This window comes from Stegostoma tigrinum, chromosome 31 (assembly GCF_030684315.1).
Source record: "Stegostoma tigrinum isolate sSteTig4 chromosome 31, sSteTig4.hap1, whole genome shotgun sequence".
NCBI classification, from domain to species: domain Eukaryota; kingdom Metazoa; phylum Chordata; class Chondrichthyes; order Orectolobiformes; family Stegostomatidae; genus Stegostoma; species Stegostoma tigrinum.
In genome coordinates this window covers 32,326,639-32,347,582 of record NC_081384.1, presented here as the reverse complement: position 1 = coordinate 32,347,582, position 20,944 = coordinate 32,326,639, and the positions used below count along the sequence as shown (strand labels likewise).

The following is a 20,944-nucleotide window of genomic DNA, read 5'->3' as shown; positions in this document are numbered from 1 at the left end:
TGCAGGTCTTTCTGGATGGTTGGGTGAGATTGGATTGAATGATATCCTTCATCTGTGTCTATCTTGTAACCAAGTGAAAAGTGATCATCCAAAGGGTGTTGTCTGGAAAATGATGACTTGTGTTTGGTTGCAGGGGATTGTGTGGCTCTGTCCCTGAGCTGGAGAGATGCCTTACAGCTGTCACATGAATGAGTTATATTGCATGAGTGCACAAGCACAGTGCCAGCAGACCAAGGCAAGAGATTCCCATGTGAGTTCACAGTACCTGCAGGTAGATGATCTGATCTGGTAGAAGGCTTACCAGATTGGGATTCTATGAGCAAGTAATTCTAGATTCAGTAATTGCCATCTGTTTTGCAAAGGTTGTCTCACTGTAATAACCAAATGTGAACAATCGATGGGAGTTAATTAAGGCTAATTGACGTACCTGATCATTTTTCAACTTTTCAACCATTCATGGTTGACAAAGAAAGACTTGCAATTCTAAAACACCAACCATGACTCAGGTCATCTCAATGCACCTTACAACCACTTTTTAAAGAGTAATCGCTGCTATGATGTAGGAAAGCAGCAGGCCATTAGTGCACAGCTAGGCAACCATGAACATCAATACAATTGAGGCCAGGTAATGAAGATTCGTGTGGAGCCGTGGTAGTGCCTTTGCATCTGGGCCAGAAGGCCTGGGTTCAGGTCTTGCCTGCTCCAGAGGCGTGTCATAACGCATCTGAACAGATTGGTTAATAAATCTTAACAATTAGAAACTTTGTTACCCAGCAGACTATCATTTGTACAAGTTAAGTGATAAGATTCATGACTAGATAATGAGGGCTGTTTTAGGTATGATGGTAGCATCCCTGCCTGTGAGGGAGGAGGCCCAAATTCAAGTCCCACTTGCTTCAGAGGTGATAACATCCCTGAACAGATTGTTTAGTCAATAACTCGCGACCAACTAATCTGTGGTGCTGATTTAACCGATAAATAATTTCCAGGACAACATGAGTGATGTGTTTCAGGACCTTAAAGCAAATTTGTGACGATTAGATCATGGAGCTGTGCATCAATGGGCAAGAATACGGCCGTTTGGGTGATGTTAGAACACACTACACTGTAGTCATTGGCTGCACATCACTGGACTGTAACAAGTGAGACTGGAAGACTCACATAAGCACTTGGATATGTACAAACGTGTGGAAAATGGATTTGTCCTTATCTAATATAATCAGAGCTCGGTATATCTAGATTACCAAGTATAGCAGTACTTACTATTGATGTATAATAAATAATGTCACATTAAAGACTTATCTTGAAGACAGCCCATGACTTTGCCTTCTCGTTGACCAAATTCATAGTGTGACATCAAACCATACACTAAAAGAGCTGACTGCCTTCCTATTCATCAGAATAATGTGATGGATTTTTTTTTGTCTGCATATAAGACAATAATAATTTTCCTGAAAGATGGTTGCTCTGACTTCCTAACTACAGCATTGGATTTTCTTTTTATTATTTGATTTTTGTCTTAATTTTTTTGTCATTTATTTATTTATTTTTGCGTTCAAGGCCAGAAACAGGACTTGAACACACAACCGGTAACTGAGACTGAAGTGTCACTAACTGAGCCACAACTATAAGAGATAAGCAGTGTTGTGTACCCTGTTTCTGATAGCACTTTTATTAATGATAGCAGCAAATGTGGATTTATGTTTGTGGTTGAGAGAAAGCAAAAAATTTATGCTACAATTAGGGATATAGATGGGAGCTGTTGTCATGGTGAGAAAAACTCTCTGAGCTTGAAGATGCAGCTAAATTATTATTGTTGTTATCCCACTTCTCATCCTAACCCATCCACAACTTATGCCCTCCATGACAACTGAATTCCAGTATATGGCCCTAACTACCTTTACCTCCAAATAAAAATGGAAAGAACTGTGGATGCCGTACTTCAGGAACCAAAACAGAAGTTGCTGGAAAAGCTCAGCAGGTCTGGCAGTAGCTGTGAAGAGAAATCAGAGTTGCCTCCATCCCTGGTTCCGTGGTTCCTGAACGCAACTCACCCATACCCTGGGCAAACCTCAGAAGCCATGTGGAAATAAAAAAGAAGTAACAATGTAATATAGCTATCACTCCTACACACTTGACAGTAAACTCCAACACATGAAACCTATTCCATGCTTTTACGTTCCCTCCAGTAATTAATCACTTGTAAAACAAATTTGGTTTAGACTGCACATCAAAGCTAACCTTTAAACTGTCAGATTAAAATTTAAACTCAGAGTCCCCTTTGAGATAATTTAGTCTTTGAAACTCAGCCAGGCATTCATAATTACATAATAATTGTCCTTGTGGAAATATCTCACAGTGAGTTCAATTGAAATTGCACTAGCAGATGCTTTTCTTCCTAATCAGTGCCTTCAATCAATATAGTCCAGCAGATTTTTAAAATTTAGCTTTCACTGACAACTTTAGCCAATTATTTTTAATAATGTCTACTGTGTGTCTAACTGACAGTTTCCTGCTTTCCGTCTCCATCCTTTTATGGTTAGGGATACTGCATTTGCAGGTTTCCAATCCAACTAAGGACTTTCTCAGAATTGAGGAAAACTTTGGAAGAGGGGTGGAGTTAAAGAGGTCACATAGTCAATTAGGCCTTTACAGGTACAAACAAAAACAGAAATTGTTGGAAAAGCTAGCGGGTCTGACAGCATCTTTGGAGAGAAATTATAATTAGCATTTGATAGGAGATGTAGACTATTTTCTAAATGGGAAAAAGCTTCAGAAACCCGAAACGCAAAGGGACACTTGTGCTTCCCTTTGTTACCCTTCCTCTGACTCAGACAGATACTGCCAGACCTGGTGAGCTTTTGGAGCAATTCCTTCTTTTGTTTCTCATTCACAGCATCTGCAGTTAGTTTGACTTTTACTTCGACAAGTGATGGTTTCACAAATTTGGCCATCCACCTTCTTTTGGCTGTCAAGATTCTGAGCTCAAACTTCAGAATTTGAGTTTAGAGGGAGCATTGCGCTGCAAGAGGGCTTTATTTTGGATGCAAGATTTTAAGTATATATAATTTATAGAAGAGTCAGGAACTTTTCCAGTTATCAAAACCAAAGTTCACACCAAAACCTTACAGAAACTAATTAACTAGTCATTGATCTCATTAGCTTGAGGGATATTACGTAGTAACTAGTTGATACATTTGCTTGCATAACAATATATCTGAAAATCAAACAGCTATGATACATGCTGAGGACATGAAAGATACTGCATGTAAACACAGGTCTTTTTGCTCAAAAATAAAAACAACTGCGGATATTGGAAATCTGAAATAAAAACATAAAGCACTGACACTCAGCAAACAGCATTTGTAAAGAGAGACAGAAAAGAAACAATAATGTTTCAGCCCAGGAAGAAACAGGGTTATCACTAATGGAGCGTCATCAACCTGATAAATTAACGCTTATTTCTCAGCAAAGGTGTTCCTGGGTCAATTGAGTGTTTTATTGCTTGGTTCTGTTATCGTTGCTTTCTCTTTCATTCTCAAAATTCCATTGGAGCATTCTTGCCATGCATTTACTTTTCATGTTAAGTAACGGTTTAGTCGACTGAGTTTTATAGGTGCAGTCAAGATTTTGTGGGGGACTGTCATCAATTGTTTGCAGGCAGAGATCTCTATTGAGTGCAAGATAGCAGTTACAACTGTGAGAAATTCATTCAGTGTATTGCTGCTTCATATTAAAGGGCTAGTTGGTATGCAGACAACCACTTCAAATCGGATGGACCACTTCTGCCTCAAAGACTGATTCACAAGTGCTAATTCATCCAGCTGTTGGAAATATTTAATACTGGCTACTGAGCTGTGAAGCAGACCTGGTGCTAATTGTCTGGAGGCTGCTGACTAGGAAGGGAACATCATCAGCCTTTCTGCTATAAATCTCATCATGGGAAGGCGCCAGGCTATATTCTTGCCTTTGAATCCAACTTTGAAGAACGGTTATATTAAGTTACAGTATTCCTTTGTTTCTGTTCAAAGTTTGAGACAGGGATATGGTTTGTCCGTAATTAGTCTTTGAGTGAATCCTTGTTTTACAAGAGCGACAACAAGGTGAAGCTAGGGGAGATCTTGTCATCGTCAGTGGTCCCACACAGATTTTGCTAAATTATGGTAAGGATCAATGACCTGGTGAAAATTCCTTGTTATCTTTACTGCGATGTGGTGTTTGCTCCTTCTTCATATAGTGTAGCTTTGAACAACAACTTCAATTTATATAGCACTTTTAAAATGTTATAGGAAGGATATTATCAAGCTAAAGAGGATTCAGAAAAGATTTATCAGGATGTTTCCTCGGATGGAAGGTTTGAGTTCAAGAAATCCAAGAAATGTTGGATAGCCTGGGAGTTTTTTTCACTGGAGCGTAGGAGGTTGAGAGGTGACATTAGAGGTTTATAAAAGCATGAGAGTTATTGGTAGGGTTAATGGTGGGTGTCTTTCCCCTACAATGGGGGATTTCAAGATCGGGGGCATATTTTTAAGGTGAGAAACTTATAAAAAAACACGATGAAACAAATTTTTTACACAGAGGATGGCTTACGTGTAGAATGAACTTCTTGAGGAAGTGGCGGTTGGGGGCGCAGTTAATACATTTAAAAGGCGTTTATATCAGTACATGAATAGAAAAGGTTTGGAGGGATATAGGCCAAGAGCAGGCAAGATGGACTAGTTTAGTTTGTGATTATGTTCAGCATCAACTGGTTGGACAGAAGGGTCTATTTCCCTGCTGTAAGACTCTGTGACTTTATAACATCCCAAATATAACTGGTTAACAAAGTGTGGAGCTGGATGAACACAGCAGGCCAAGCAGCATCTTAGAAGCAGGAAAGCTGACATTTCGGGCCTAGACCCTTTTCTGATGAAGGGCCTAGGCCTGAAACGTCGGCTTTCCTGCTCCTCTGATGCTGCTTGGCCTGCTGTGTTCATCCAGCTCTACACCTTGTCATCTCGGATTCTCCAGCATATGCAGTTCCTATTATCTCAAATATAACTGGTTGTTCAGTTAACTGGGGAAATTTTAAGACAGGTAACCAAAAACTTAATGAAAGGTAAGTTTTAAGAAGTATAATAAAGGAGAGAGGCAGAAAGCTTTCGGAAGAGACTACCACAGCTGAAGATCTAGCTAGCTAAAGGCGTGACTGCCAGTGGTGGAACCCACTGCCTCATTGTCAGGATATTTGTAAGAGGCATGTTCATAATATGGTCACTGTATCATGGCACATGAGCTGCAAATATAAAGGTCTCAGAAATTGTGTTAATCTGAGTCATTGAAGCATGATATATTGTTGTAACTATGCTACTGCTTGTAACCATATTGCTTAATGTGTGCCAGTGACTATAATATTTGTACGAGCAGTGAATTGTAACTACGTCTGCTGGATCTTACCATACCACATTACCCACATCCTAGTTATTTATGTTGTGGAGATGCTGCCATTGGATTGGGGTGGGCAAGGTCAATAATTACAGGACACCAGGTTATAATGCAACAGATTTATTTGAAATTGCAAGCTTTCGGAGCTCAACTCCTTCCTCGCTGGGTATGAGAGAGGGTATAAAATAGATTTAGGAAGTAGACTACTGACTAAAATGCAAAATCCAGATTCATTTCAAGTCATTGAACTGAAATAGTTAAAAGTTTTATCAATGTATACAAGAGGTGACATCTCTGATCAAACAATGCATTTTAGATGTAAAGTCTTGCTTAGAATCTGTCTGTGTTTTAAACTGGGGTCAGATTTTATTTTTTTCGCGAAAAACAGAATGTATCTGCAATTACACAAACATCTTGGGAGACATAATTTTGTGTGTGTGTGTGTGTGTGTGTGTGTGTGTGTGTGTGTGTGTGTGTGTGTGTGTGTGTGTGTGTGTGTGTGTGTGTGTGCGCGTGCGCGTGCATGCTTGAGAGAGTGTGAGCATGAAAGTGTGTGTGAGAGATTTTGCGTGTATGTGTGAGTGTGTGTGTATGAGAGAGATGGTGTGTATAAGTATGCGTGTGTGCGTGCGCGCAGGCGTGTGTGTGTGTGTGTGTGTGTGTGTGTGTGTGTGTGTGTGTGTGTGTGTGTGTGTGTGTGTGTGCGTTTGTGTGTGTGAGAGAATATAGTATGGTGGAGTTATGATGGACACCTGAAGATGCTGAAGGATGCCCTCATAAAAGCAGGGTATGATGCTCAAATCATTGATTGCTAATTCTGTCATGCCACGGCAAAAAAATGTAATGATCTCCTCAGAAGACCGACTCAAGATATGACCGATATGGTATGCTTCATCGTGCAGGACTTCCTGAAAGCAGAGAAACTACGTCACGTTGTTTGCAGCCTTCAGAAAACTATCGACAATGATGAGTACCTCACCACAAACTCCCCCACACCTCTGCTTCTCACCTTCAAGCTATCGCCAAACCTTAAACACACCATAGTTCGCGGCAAACTACCTAGCCTTCAGGGCAACATCAACCACATCACCACACAATCCTGCCATAGCAACCTCTGCAAGACATGTTAGATCATCAACGTGGATCACACGTGGGAACATCATCCACCACATACGTGGCACATACCCATGTGACTCGGCCAGTGTTGCCTATCTCATATGCTACAGGAAAGGATGCCCCAAGGTGTGGTATATTGGCGAGATCATGTGGACATGATGACAACAGATGAATGGACAGTGAGCAACAATCACCTGCCAGGGGTATTCCCTGCCAGTGGGGGAGTGCCTCAGGAGTCAAGGACATTCAGCTTCCGATCTTAGGGTAAACATCCTCCAAGGTGGACTTCGAGATACACAACAATGCAAAATTACCAATCAGATGCTGATAGACAAGTTCCAAACCCATGAGGATGGCCTCAGTCATGATCTTGGGTTCATGCCGCATCACAGGTCCCCCCACCACACTACACACACACACACACACACACACACACACACACACACACACACACACACACACACACACACACACACACACACACACGCGCACTTTGGGGCGGAACGGTGGTTCAATGGTTAGCACTGCAGCCTCACAGCACCAGGGACCCTGGTTTGATTCCAGCCTCGGGCGACTGTGTAGAGTTTGTACATTCTCCCCGTGTCTGTGTGGGTTTTCTCCAGGTGCTCCGGTTTCCTCCCACAGTCCAAAGATGTGCAGGCTATGTGGATTGGCCATGCTAAATTTCCTGTAGTGTCCGGGGGTGTGTGGGTTATAGGTAGATGGGTGTGGGTGAGATGCTTCAAGGGGCGTGTGGACTTGTTGGGCTGAAGATCCTGTTTCCACACTGTAGAGAATCTAATCACTCTCTCTCACACACGCACGCATTAATTATTTCACCCAACATGCTTGTGTGGTTGGAGATTCACTTTGCTTTTCTTGAAACAAATTGAAATCTGACCCCAGTTTAAAACACGGACAGATTCTAAGCAAGGCCTTACTCCTAAAATGCATTGTCTGATCTGAGATGTCACCTCTTGTATACATTGATAAAATGTTTAATTATCTTGGCACAATGACTTGAAAGGGAGCTGGAGTTTGCATTTTAATCAGTATTCTCCTTCCTAACTGATTAAAGATTCAGCAAGAGGTGGCCAGTTTTGGGGTTGTTACCTTTCTGCTTATAAATTCTGTGTCTTGTACCCTCTCTCGTACGCTATGCTGAAAGAGCTGAACTTCGAAAGCTTGCATTTTCAAATAAACCTGTTGGACTATCACCTGGTGTCATGTGATTTTTGACATTATTTGTATTGTGAGTAATAATATAAACATTGCCACATCAAGTAAAGATAGCTTACTGGAGGCAAAGTAAACATCAGAGCTATTAAGATCAGCTATGCACAAGTGACTAAAGTGTAGAGATTTACAAATACTATAGGCCTGGCAGAGGTTACGGATAGAGGAAGGGAAGGAACAATATGTAGGTGTCTTGAAACAAGAGTGAAAATTGTGTGAAATAACACAGTAGAGAGCTGTATGAACACAGCAGGCCAAGCAGCATCAGAGGAGCAGGAGAGCTGACATTTCGGGTCGAGACCCTTCTTCAGAAATGAGGGAGGGGAAGGAGATTTTGAAATAAATAGGGAGAGAGGAGGAGACGGATAGAAGATGGATGAAGGAGAAGATACGTGGAGAGGAAATAGACAGGTCAAAGAGGTGGGGTTGGAGCCAGTGAAGGTGAATGCAGGTGGGGTGTTAGGGAGGGGATAGATCGGTCTAGGGAAGACGGACAGGTCAAGGAGGTGGGGTGAGGTTGGTGGGTAGGAGATGGGGGTGGGGCTTGAGATGGGAGGAATGGTTAGGGAGGCAGGGACTAGCTAGGCTGGTTTTGGGATGCAGTTGGGGAAGGGGAGATTTTGAAGCTGGTGAAATCCACATTGATACCATTGGGGCTGCAGGGTTCCCAAGCGAAATATGAGTTGCTGTGCCTGCAACCTTCGGGTGGCATCGTTGTGGCAATGCAGAAGGCCCAGGATGGACATGTCGTCCAAGGAGTGGGAGGGGGAGTTGAAATGGTTCGCAACTGGGAGGTGCAGTTGTTTATAGCGAACCGAGCGGAGGTGTTCTGCAAAGTGGTCCCCAAGCCTCCGCTTGGTTTCGCCAGTGTAAGGAGGCCACAAAGGGAACAGTGGATACAGAATACCACATTAGCAGATGTGCAGGTGAACGTCTGTTTGATGTGGAAGGTCTTCTTAGGGCTTGGGATGGGGGTGAGGGGGGAGGTGCAGGGACAGGTGTAGCACTTGCTTCGATTGCAGGGAAGAGTGCCGGGGGTGGTGGAGCTGGAGGGGAATGTGGAGCAGATAAGGGAGTCATGGAGAGAGTGGTCACTCATATTCTCCTTGGGAACCCTGCAGCACAATTGTATCAGTGTGGATTTCACCAGCTTCAAAATCTCCCCTCCCTCCCCACTGCATCCCAAAACCAGCCCAGCTGGTGGTCACTCTGGAAAGAATATAAGGGTGGGGAGGGAAGAATATCTTTGATGTTAGGGTCAGATTGCAGGTGGCGGAAGTGTCGGAGGATGATGCTTTGCATTCGGAGGTTGGTGGGGCGGTTTGTGAGGACGAGGGGGATTCTGTGTTGGTTGTTATTGCGGGGACGGGGTGTGAGGGCTGAGTTGTGGCAAATGCGGGAGACACGGTCGAGGGCATTTTCGATCACTATGGAGGGGAAGTTGCGGTCCTTGAAAAAAGAGGACATCTGGGATGTCTGGGATTGGAATGCCTCATGTCAGATTCTCCAGCAACAGCAGTTCCTTCTATCTCTAAACATTGTGTGAAGTTTATTTGTTTGAAATGTGGCTTAATAAAAGAGTCATTCATCAATTTGGAGAATTTGAGACATATGCCACTTATTGTTGCGATATTAAATACTATGTAATCAAGTGGCTAAAAGATGCGAGGAGTCATATTTATGCAAGTCTGTAACCCAACATTAGTGCACCTTTTTTTAATTGCAGATACTATTAAGGCTGAAGGTTCTTTAGCAGCATACTCACCAGTGCTGTTGCAAGGGTGCAATATGGTTGGAAGGTGAACACCAATCCTTTGCTAATGCTTTGCTCCTCAACAGCACTGCACCTGAATTTCCTGATTAAAAAAACAAGAAAAAAGCCATAGGTCTAGCAATAGGTCAGGCAGTACCTATGGAAAGCATAGAGGCAGCACAGGAACAGATGGGTCCAACCAGCCCATAATCCCACCGGCCTGTGCTTGACCCATATCCCTCCAAACACTTATTATTCTGTACTTACCCAAATCTCTTTTAAACGTTATAACTGTACACACATCCATCACTTCCACACAAAAACCACTCTCTGCGTAAAAAAAATGCCCCTCATGTCTTTTTAAAATCTTTCTCCTCTCACCTTTATTGTATGCCCCCCTAGTCTTGAGCTCTTCCACCCGAGGGAAAAGACATCTGCCATTCACCTTATATACACCCCTCTATATGGTCACCTCTCAACATCAAGTTAAAAAAAATTGGGACAGGTACATTGATGAGAAGGGTTTAGAGGGACATGGACCAAATGTGAACAGTTGGAACTGGCTGAGACGGCACCTTGGTCAGCATGGACAAGTTTGGGCCGACGGGCCAGTTTCCATGCTGTATTCCTCTATGACTCTATCATAAGTTCCAGTGAAAAAATTCCCAGCCCCTCTCTATAATTCAAACCCTCCATTCTGAGCAACATCCCAGTAAATCTCTTCTGAACCCTCTGCAGCTTAACAATAGGACAACCAGAACAGGACACAGTGTTGCAGAAGAGGCCGCACCATTGTCCCGTACAACCTCAACATAATGTTTCTGAACAATGGCTGTTGCCACAAACCATTTCTGATACTTGTGCCTTGCTGATACAAAATAAATGGAAAAAAAATTCAGAGAAGTTTGCCCTCAGATTGTTCTTTCACTGCAATGCTATTTGCATTCTCCAGGAGCAAGCTGAAAATTGCAAAGATTTTTGTATCAGAGATCTGTATTTGTGTAATGAAGGTGGGTCCCTCATGGGTTGGTACAGTTGCTGTGCTGTGAGTTAAAGGTCTCGTCTGTTTTATAAGTCAATTGATCAGGAACATGTGATCAGAGATAATGGGAACTGCAGATGTTGGAGGATCCGAGATAACAAAGTGTGGGGCTGGATGAACACAGCAGGCCAAGCAGCATCTTAGGAGCACAAAAGCTGACGTTTCAGGCCGAGACCCTTCATCAGAGAGGGAGATGGGGTGAGGGTTCTGGAATAAATAGGGAGAGAGGGGGAGGCAGACTGAAGATGGATAGAGGAGAAGATAAGTGGAGAGGAGAGTATAGGTGGGGAGGTAGGTCATCCCCGGAAACACTTTACCCTGGAACCGCAGGAAATGCTACACTTGCCCCCACACCTCCTCCCTCACCCCCACCCCAGGCCCCAAGATGACTTTCAACATCAGCAGATGTTCACCTGCACATCCGCCAATGTGGTATACTGCATCCACTGTACACGGTGTGGCTGCCTCTACATTGGGGAAACCAAGCAGAGGCTTGGGGACCACTTTGCAGAACACCTACACTCGGTTCGCAATAAACAACTGCACCTCCCAGTCACAAACCATTTTAATTCCCCCTCCCATTCCTCAGACGGCATGTCCATCCTGGGCATCCTGCAGTGCCACAATGATGCCACCCGAAGGTTGCAGGAACAGCAACTTATATTCTGCTTGGGAACCCTGCAGCCCAATGGTATCAATGTGGATTTCACCAGCTTCAAAATCTCCCCTCCCCCCACTGCATCCCAAAACCAGCCCAGCTCGTTCCTACCTCCCTAACCTGTTCTTCCCCTCACCTATCCCCTCTTCCCACCTCAAGTCGCACCTCCATTTTCTACCTCAACCTCATCCCGTCCCCTTGACTTGAACGTCCTCCCAAGACTGACCTATCCCCTCCCTACCTCCCCACCTGTACTCTTCTCTCCATCTACCCTCTCCTCTATCCATCTTCGGTCCGCCTCCCCCCCTCCCTATTTATTTCAGAATGCTCTCACCATCCCCCTTTTCTGATATAGGGTCTCGGCCCGAAGCATCAGCTTTTGTGCTCCTAAGATGCTGCTTCGCCTACTGTGTTCATCCAGCTTCACACTTTGTTATCTTTGATCAGGAACATGTTATGATCTTGATATTGATCACATGGAAGAAATCTCCCTTCTTCATTATTTCTGTTTCTTTTACACTTAAATCTCTAATGTGCTGATAGTTTACTCAATTATAGAACAAAGGACTGTCCTGATTAAGTTCCTTCAGATTCTGTCCAAGTACAAACCCTTATCTCTGTTAGTGGTACGTTTATATCTGATTTAGTGAGATACAGGTTACTTTCCATCAATATTTGGTGCTTCAATCATATTCCAGCTGAATGTGGTGACTGGAAAGTGTCCTGGAATTTTGGAACATGTCTCTCTTGTCCTAGAAAATAGGCAACAGGTACGATGTGGCTGGGGCAGTGTTCTAGTGCCAGAAATGCTGATTGCAATCTCCAAACAGGCTTCTAAATGTCACAGGATGTGATTACCTATTTTGGGAGGGAGGCTCTTTAAAATGGAGAACTGCATCACTGTAGGGGTATAGCTGGATATAGCGTGCATCAAAAACACTCACAGAATCCCTATAGTGTGGAAACAGGCTATTTGGCCCGTCAAGTTCACACCAATCCTCTGAAGAGCATTCCCACCCAGACCCACCCTCCTACCCTAGCCTGCACATCCTTGAACACTGTGGGCAATTTAGCACAGCCAATCCTCCTAACCTGCACGTCTTTGAACAATGGGAAGAAACGGGTGCACCCAGAGGAAGCCCACACGGACACAGGGAGAACATGCAAACTCTACGCAGACAAACCTGGGTCCCTGGAGTTGTGAGGCAACAGTGCTAAACATTGAGCCACCATGCGCCCAACCCCTCCCACTAATAACAAGAAAAAGGGAGAATTATGGGCAAATCTATAGTCAAAGAGATAACAAGGTGTCGAGCTGGATGAACACAGCAGGCCAAGCAGCATCAGAGGAGCAGGAAAGCTGACGTTTCGGGCCTAGATACTTCTTCAGAAATGCGGGAGGGGAAGGGGACTCTGAAATAAATAGGGAGAGAGGAGGATGCGGATAGAAGGTGGATAGAGGAGAAGATAGGTGGAGAGGTCAGACAGGTCAAGGAGGTGGGGATGAGGTTAGTGGGTAGGAGACGGGGTGGCGCTTGAGGTGGGAGGAATGGTTAGGGAGGCAGGGTCGAGCTGGGCTAGTTTTGGGATGTGGTTGGGGGAGGGGAGATTTTAAAGCTTGTGTAGGCCACATTGGTACCCTTGGGCTGCAGGGTTCCCAAGTGAAATATGAGATGCTGTTCCTGCAGCTATCGGGTAGCATCACTGTGGCAATGCAGGAGGCTCAGGATGGACACGTCGTCCAAGGAGTGGGAGGGGGAGTTGAAATTGTTCGCAGCTGGGAGGTGCAGTTGTTTGTTGCGAACCAAGCCTCCACTTGGTTTCCCTGATATAGAGGAGGCCACAACAGGTACAGCAGATACAGTATACCACATTAGCAGATGTGCAGGTGAACATCTCTCAGGCACAATCTGAGCTCCTTTTCATCATTCAAATGTTTGATGGCCAACCAGAACAATTTGATGCTGGGATCAAGCAGTGGATATGGATCTTGATTGGAGAAGCTTGATTCTTCAACTAATACGTGGAACTTTGTAGTAGGAAAGCCCTTCAGATTTCTTCAACAGGCTTTCCCATCTTGATTTTCTGTTTGTAATCCTGTCTGAAGTGGGAGGGCGAACAGCCAGTTGTCGTGGTGCATATAGGCACCAACGATATAGGCAGAAAACGGGATGAGGTCCTACAAGCAGAATTTAGGGAGTTAGGAGCCAAGTTAAAAAGTAGGACCTCAAAGGTAGTAATCTCAGGATTGCTACCAGTGCCACGTGCTAGTCAGTGCAGAAATGAAAGAATAGCTAGGATGAATGCGTGGCTTGAGAGATGGTGTAGGAGGGAGGGGTTCAGATTTTTGGGACATTGGGACCGGTTCTGGGGAAGATGGGACTATTACAAATTGGACGGTCTACACCTGAACCGGACTGGAACCAATGTCCTCGGGGGTGCTTTTTCTAACACTGTGGGGGAGGGTTTAAACTAATGTGGCAGGGGGATGGCAACCAAATATAGATTGGGAGAAACTGTTTGAAGGTAAATCCACATTTGATATGTGGGAGGCTTTTAAGGAGAGGTTGATTAGTGTGCAGGAGAGACATGTTCCTGTGAAAATGAGGAATAGAAAAGGCAAGATTAGGGAGCCATGGATGACAGGTGAAATTGTGAGACTAGCCAAGAGAAAAAAGGAAGCATACATGAGGTCTAGGCGACTGAAGACAGACGAAGCTTTGCAAGAATATCGGGAATGTAGAGCGAATCTGAAAAAAGGGATTAAGAGGGCTAAGAGAGGACATGAGATATTGCTGGCAAACATGGTTAAGGAAAATCCCAAAGCCTTTTATTCATGTATAAAGAGCAAGAGGGTAACTAGAGAAAGGATTGGCCCACTTAAGGACAAAGAAGGAAAGTTATGCGTTAAGTCAGAGAAAATGGGTGACATTTTTAACGAGTACTTTGCATCGGTATTCACCAAGGAGAGGGACATGACGGATGTTGAGGTTAGGGATAGATGTTTGCTTAGTCTAGGTCAAGTTGACATAAGGAAGGAGGAAGAGTTAGGTATCCTAAAAGACATTAAGGTGGGCAAGTCCCCAGGTCCAGATGGGATCTATCCCAGGTTGCTGAGAGAAGCGAGAGAGGAAATAGTCGGGACCGTAACAGATATCTTTGCAGTGTCCTTAGACACGGGTAAGGTCCCAGAGGATTGGAGACTTGCCAATATTGTCCCCTGAGGGATAGGATCTATTCCCATTTGGAAGAAAATGGGCTTATCAGTGATAGGCAATATGGTTTTCTGCAGGGAAGGTCATGTCTTACCAACTTAACAGAATTCTTTGAGGATGTGACAAAGTTGATTGATGAGGGAAAGGCTGTAGATGTCATCTACATGGACTTCAGTAAGGCGTTTGATAAGGTTCCCCATGGCAGGCTGATGGAGAAAGTGAAGTCACATGGGGTCCAGGGTGTGCTAGCTAGATGGATAAAAAACTGGCTGGGCAACAGGAAACAGAGGGTAGCAGTAGAAGGGAGTTTTTCAAATTGGAGACCTGTGACCAGTGGTGTTCCACAGGGATCTGTGCTGGAACCACTGTTGTTTGTGATATATGTAAATGATCTGGAGGAAGGTGTAGATGTTCTGATCAACAAGTTTGCTAATGACACTAAGATTGGTGGAGTAGCTGATAGTGAAGGGGACTGTCAGAAATTACAGCAGAATATAGATAGACTGGAGAGATGGGCAGATAAATGGCAGATGGAGTTCAATCCGGGCAAATGCGAGGTGATGCATTTTGGAAGATCAAATTCAAGGGCAAACTATACAGTAAATGGAATAGTCCTAGGGAAAATTGATGAACAGAGAGATCTGGGTGTTCAGGTCCATTGTTCCCTGAAGGTGACAACACAGGTCAATAGGGTGGTCAAAAAGGCATATGGCATGCTTTCCTTCACTGGGCGGGGTATTGAGTACAAGAGTTGGCAGGTCATGTTGCAGTTGTATAGGACTTTGGTTCGGCCACATTTGGAGTACTGTGTGCAGTTCTGGTCACCACATTACCAAAAGGATGTGGATCTTTTGGAGAAGGTGCAGTGGAGGTTCACCAGGATGGTGCCTGGTATGGAGGGCGCTAGCTATGAAGAGAGGTTGAGTAGTTTAGGATTATTTTCATTAGAAAGACAGAGATTGAGGGGGAACTGATTGAGGTCTACAAAATCATGAGGGGTATTGATTCGGTGGATAGCAAAGAGCTTTTTCCCAGAGTGGGGGACTCAATTACGAGGGGTCGTGAGTTCAAAGTGAGACGAGGAAAGTTTAAGGGAGATATGCGTGGAAAGTTCTTTACACAGAGGGTGGTGGGCACCTGGAACATGTTGCCAGCAGAGGTGGTAGATGCAGACACGTTAGCGTCTTTTAAGAGATATTTGGACAGGTACGTGGATGGGCGGGGAGCAAATGGACACAGACCGTTAGAAAATAGATGACAGGTTAGACAGAGGATCTTGATCGGCGCAGGCTTGGAGGGCCGAAGGGCCTGTTCCTGTGCTGTAGGTTTCTTTATTTCTTTGTTTGTTTCTTTTACACAGGGAGGTGTGCCGGATAATGGTGACTTTATACGCATTTCACTGTAGTCCTGTATTCATTTACTCAAGTACACATACAATAAAATCTAAATCTAACTCTAAAATCTCTTGTGAATGTAAATAAGAGGCAATTCTTATGTCTCTTTTTGAAGTGTTAATGATGTCTTAATGATGATGAGGACAAAAAAAACAGTAAAGCATGGTCCGAGAGAAATAAGATACAAGCTGTTAATTACCCAGTTGGATTTTGTACAGGGGAGAGCAGGTTTCCTGTTTAATCTTCAATAGAGCTGGTTCGCAGGTCGAGAACTGATTAGACCAGAGCAACGCAATTATTCCTTCCTCTTTCAGATTCTCTTCTAACAGGTCATAAAATGGTTAGAATTTAGATTGTTATTTTCTATTAGATAACAAAACATGGGAATTAATCTGAAAAGCAGAGAAACAGTTGCTAGGAACTTCTTAGTAGAGGTTGAAGGGTTAAAGGGTTTTTGCTCTTGGTAGACCTTCATTGCAAGGTGACACATTTCCTTGGTCAATGATAGTAAGGGGTGGGTAGAGTCATAGGAAAAAATGTTTTTTTAATTTCAAGCATATGATTTATTGATAAAAATATCTTCTGTATGTAATACGTAGTCACAAACACAGTTGGGTTCTGTTACAGTAGCATTTGAAGAAAAAAAAACAACATTGGAGTTTAACCCTATCCAACAAACAAACCAATGACATATCTTGTTTGTGTAAGATTATATTTTCATACATCTGAGGGTCCGATCATCCACTGGAAGTTGCAATGACTCTGTTGAAGTGAATGGAGCAGAGCATTGGGCAAGTTCCACTTGGATGGACAATCTATGAGTTCAGATTACCAACCAGGCAGCAACATTAAAAATTACCTTCCAGAGGGAGATTGCAAAAATGCAAAACATGTGGTGTCAACAAGTAGGATCCTGTGTAGGCGGTATTAACACAGTGTGGAGCTGGAGGAACACAGCTGGCCAGGCAGCATCAGATGAGCTGTCCATCTTCTCTCCCACCTATCTGCTCCTCCCATCCCACTGACCAATCCCCACCAGTCCCTCCCTGCAATAACCTATCACCATCCCACCTAGCCCCATCCCTTCCTCTCTGTATTTATTTCAGAGCTCAGTTCCCCTTCCCCATTTCTGAAGAAGTGTCCTGACCTGAAACATCAACTTTCCTGCTTCTCTGATGCTGCCTGACCTGCTGTATTCCTCCAGATCCACACTGTGTTATCTCTGACTCCAGCATCGGCAGTTCTTACTATCTCTGCAGATGCAGTAAGATTTGATTTGATTTGTTGTAGTCACATGTACCTAAGTACAGTGAAAAGCTTTGTTTGTGAGCATTTCGGGCAAGCAAGGACGTACAGATCATTGAGTGCTTAGACAGAATGAGGTATGCAGGTTATGGCTGCGTGGGAGGTATGTGAAACAAGATCAATATTAACAGAATCAACATTATTTGAAGTTAGAGAATTCCATTTATCAAACTAATAATGGCAGGGAAGAAGCTGTTCTTGAACCTGTTGGTGCATGTGTTCAAGTTTCCTATCTTCCGCCTGATGGGAGAAGTTGCAGGCGAGCATTACTGGAGTGGGAGGGGCCTTTGATAATGTTGGCTGCCTTTCCATGGCAACAAGAAAGGTTAATGCAGTTCATGGATGGACGGTTGGCTTCCTGTAGTTTCTTATGATCCTGGGCAGAGCAGTTGCTGTACCAGGCCATTATGCTGCCAGACAGTGTGCTTTCCATTAAGCATTTGTAAAAGTTGGTGAGAATCCTTATGGACATTTCCTCATGAATATCTTTATTACAGGTCAATTTTATCCAAATAGTTGCAGTTCAATTAATGTTCTAGTTGATCCCCAGACTGAGCAGCTAGTGTTCAGGCCAATGACAATGCTTCAATCTTCTCGCATGGTGAACAATCCCCTGACTGATGTTTCATGCATTGCAGGAACGATTCCAAGTGAAGAATCCTCCATTTGCTTACATCCAGAAACTAAGGGGATTCCTGGACCAGGGTGGGGTCAGGAAGGTAAGAACCACTTTATTTTCTTCAGGCCACAGGCTGGATCAGTCAGGGGAGCTACTGCCTGCCTTGTCGAATGGAGTGTTGGTGTTTATTCACGCAGATTGCTGCTGCACCAAACGGTGTCTCTAAAAACACATGAAAATGTTTGGAGTTCTGTCTGTCGTACCTGGAAGTGAAGTTCTTCAGATTATATATCATCTGAGCACTAATATGAGCTTGTTGCCCAGTGTGGATACATTTAGTCAGGTTTCAGACTAGGGAAATGGACCTGCGGATGATGGCAGTGGCTAAAACAATTGGGAAGTACCTCAGCTTTGCTGCATGCTCTGTCATTTATCCTGGAATAGGCGGGAGCAACTTTCGAAGCCCCCGCACAAAAGGTGAACATGAATGACGCGCACAGCTGTTCCATTGTTTTTCCTTCCTGCTTCCCCTGTTCCCTGGCCTGAGGGTTTGCCTCACACCAATGCTGTAAGCCCGAGGAGATGTTCAGTGATTGTGAGGTGCTGATTTTGCACAGACTCCTTAGACAGCGGAAGCAGGCCCTCTGGCCCTACTCGGCTATGTGACCAGCTCCTTTATGTTTTCCAGTGTAAAAGAACAGAGGGAAACAAAGCCCCAACGCCACACCAAGGTGCTGTTAGCCAACAAACCGTGAGTGAAAGAGAACTCACCAGGCAGGAGAATGAGAGGGAGAGGTTACAATGAGAGTTTTCACAGGATGTGGGGACACACTGTCTTCCTCCGCTTGGGGTCTGACACTGTTTTGATACTCCAACCCCCCACACTTCCCCTACCGACGAAGGGTTCTCCCCTCTCTCCTGGACTTTGTACAAGCTGTGCCTGCATGATCCTGCAGTCAATCACCTGTTACCCACCAATTTTGCTGCTGGAACAGACTCTGCTGTTCAGAGTGAATGATCTCTCACTATCTCACTCTCTGTGCATGAAACACACATCCTGCAGTGTTTCAATAGGAGAGGTATCATTTCAGAGCACCCTACATCTGACCGAGGAATAACGTCCTATTCCAGATACACACCATGAAGAACTTTATTGTTTCTCTTTTTCATGCTCACTGCTGCAGTTCAAGAGGCGGGTGCAAGAATCAACCCAGGTCTTGCGAGAGCTAGAGATTTCATTGCGGACCAATCACATTGGGTGAGTGACGTCTACTGACATTTTAAAAAGCTGTGGGTTTTTTTTTGGAAAAATCATTATCATTGAAATAAAACAGCGAATGATAGTGTGCAGGCCTTCATTTTTCAGAAACCTGCCCCTGGATTGTGTTCCAGCCACAGTATGTTTGTGTTGTGCCTAGTATTTCAGGTTTTCGTGATGCTAATGATGATAACCTTTGACCTTTCTCCCAAGAAGGTCAATCTGTTTTATTTCAGAGGATGTGGTCAGTACTTGGTTGTCCATCCCTAATTATTCTTGGGAAGATGGTAGTGAGCTGCCTTCTTCAACTTCTGCAATCCATACAGGTGTGGGTGGACCCCACGTTGCTTTGAGGAAAGGTTTTTGATCCCAGAGACAGTGAATGAACTGCAATATGGTTGCAAGTCAGGATGGGATACAACTTGGAAGGAGAACCTGCTCATGCTCTCATACATCATAAGAACCAGGATTAGGAGTAAGCCATCTGGCCCCTCAAACCTGCTGTGCCATTCAATGAGATTATGGCTGATCTTTTCATGGACTCAGCTCCACTTACCTGCCTCCTCAATATAATCCTTTGCTGTTCAAAACTCCATCTACCTTTGCCTTAAAAGCATTCAATGAGGTAGCCTCAACAGCTTCACTGGGCAGGGAATTCCACAGATTCCCAGATTTTTGGGTGAAAAAGTTCTTCTTCAACTCACTCCTAAATCTCCTCCCCCTTCTTTTGAGACTATGCCCCGAATTCTAGCTTTTACCTGCCAGTGGAAATAATATACCATCATGTGCCCCCGTCTTTCGAGATTATACGGGGCAAGGATTTGGAAGGTATCGTAGCGAGTGGCTGCAGTACATTTTGCACACTGCTGCGACTGAAATGAGACGTTAACTTCCAGCATCAGGTTTATAACATCCTAGAACCCTACAGTGCAAAAAGAGGACACTTGGTCCATGATGTGTGCTCCAACCCTCCAAAGAGCATCCCACCCAACCACAGCCACCTTATCCCTACAACCCCACATTTCCCATGGCTAATCCACCTCATCTGCACATCCCTGAACACCATGGAAAATTTACCATGACCAATCCCCCTAACTTGCACACCTTTAGACTATGGGAGAAAACCAGAGCACCCACAGATACAGGGCAAATGACTGTACACAGACAGACACCCATTGCAGCCAGGTCCCTGGTGCTGCGAGGCAGCAGTGCTAACCATGTGCCATGCTACTCAGAACATAGATTCCACACTTCCTGCATGCCAATTGAGCACCCCATCATCTGACCCAACCCCTCTACGTCAACATGTGACAATCAGCGTCTTCAGCATAGCACTTCCTCTCTACTGCACAACATATATTTATATCTATATTACAGAATGCCAAGCATACAAATCCACCACGAATGTCAAAAACATCGGAGAATAATCTATAAAAACCGAAAGAACTGTGAATGCTGTAAATCAGGACCAAAAGCAAAGTTGCTGGAAAAGCTCAGCAGATCTGGCAGTTCTATGAAGGAGAAAATGTAGTTAATGATTCTGGTCCGGTGACCCTTCCTCAGAAGAAGGGATTGAAATAATAATTCTGCTTTCTCTCCATAGATGCTGCCAGACCTGTTGAGTTTCTGTAGCAATTTATGTTTTTGTCTCATTTTCAACTCAATGCATGCAGGTATGGATGACTCTCCCTTTGAAAGAATGGGAGGGCCCTCTTATAAGCAGTGGTAATGTCCCTAGCCCTGGACTGAGCAGCCTGGGTTCCAATCCCAAATTCTCCAGACGTGTGTACGACATCTCTGAACAGGTTGATTAGAAAAAAACTAGGTTAAATAGCAAAAAAAAAGAGAAAGAGCTCCCCCTCACTGTTGATAGTTTGTAGTGCCCTGAACAGGAGGTGATGGCCTAGTGATGTTATTGCTGAGC

General features: G+C 44.2%; 1 protein-coding gene across 9 annotated transcripts in view; it reads left to right on the top strand.

Moving 5' to 3' along the window:
- The window catches only part of fmnl1a (formin-like 1a), a 286,119-nt gene that overhangs the window by 143,229 nt on the left and 121,946 nt on the right, over positions 1 to 20,944 (top strand). For all 9 annotated transcript variants that reach the window (XR_007250443.2, XR_007250442.2, XM_059638694.1 and 6 more), the window contains exons 3-4: positions 17,782 to 17,862; positions 18,947 to 19,020. Coding sequence is in view for 7 of the 9 variants with exons in the window: in XM_059638694.1 (XP_059494677.1) it covers positions 17,782 to 17,862; positions 18,947 to 19,020 (155 nt within the window). In the remaining 2 variants the exon portion in view is untranslated. The remainder of the gene's footprint in view (positions 1 to 17,781; positions 17,863 to 18,946; positions 19,021 to 20,944) is intronic.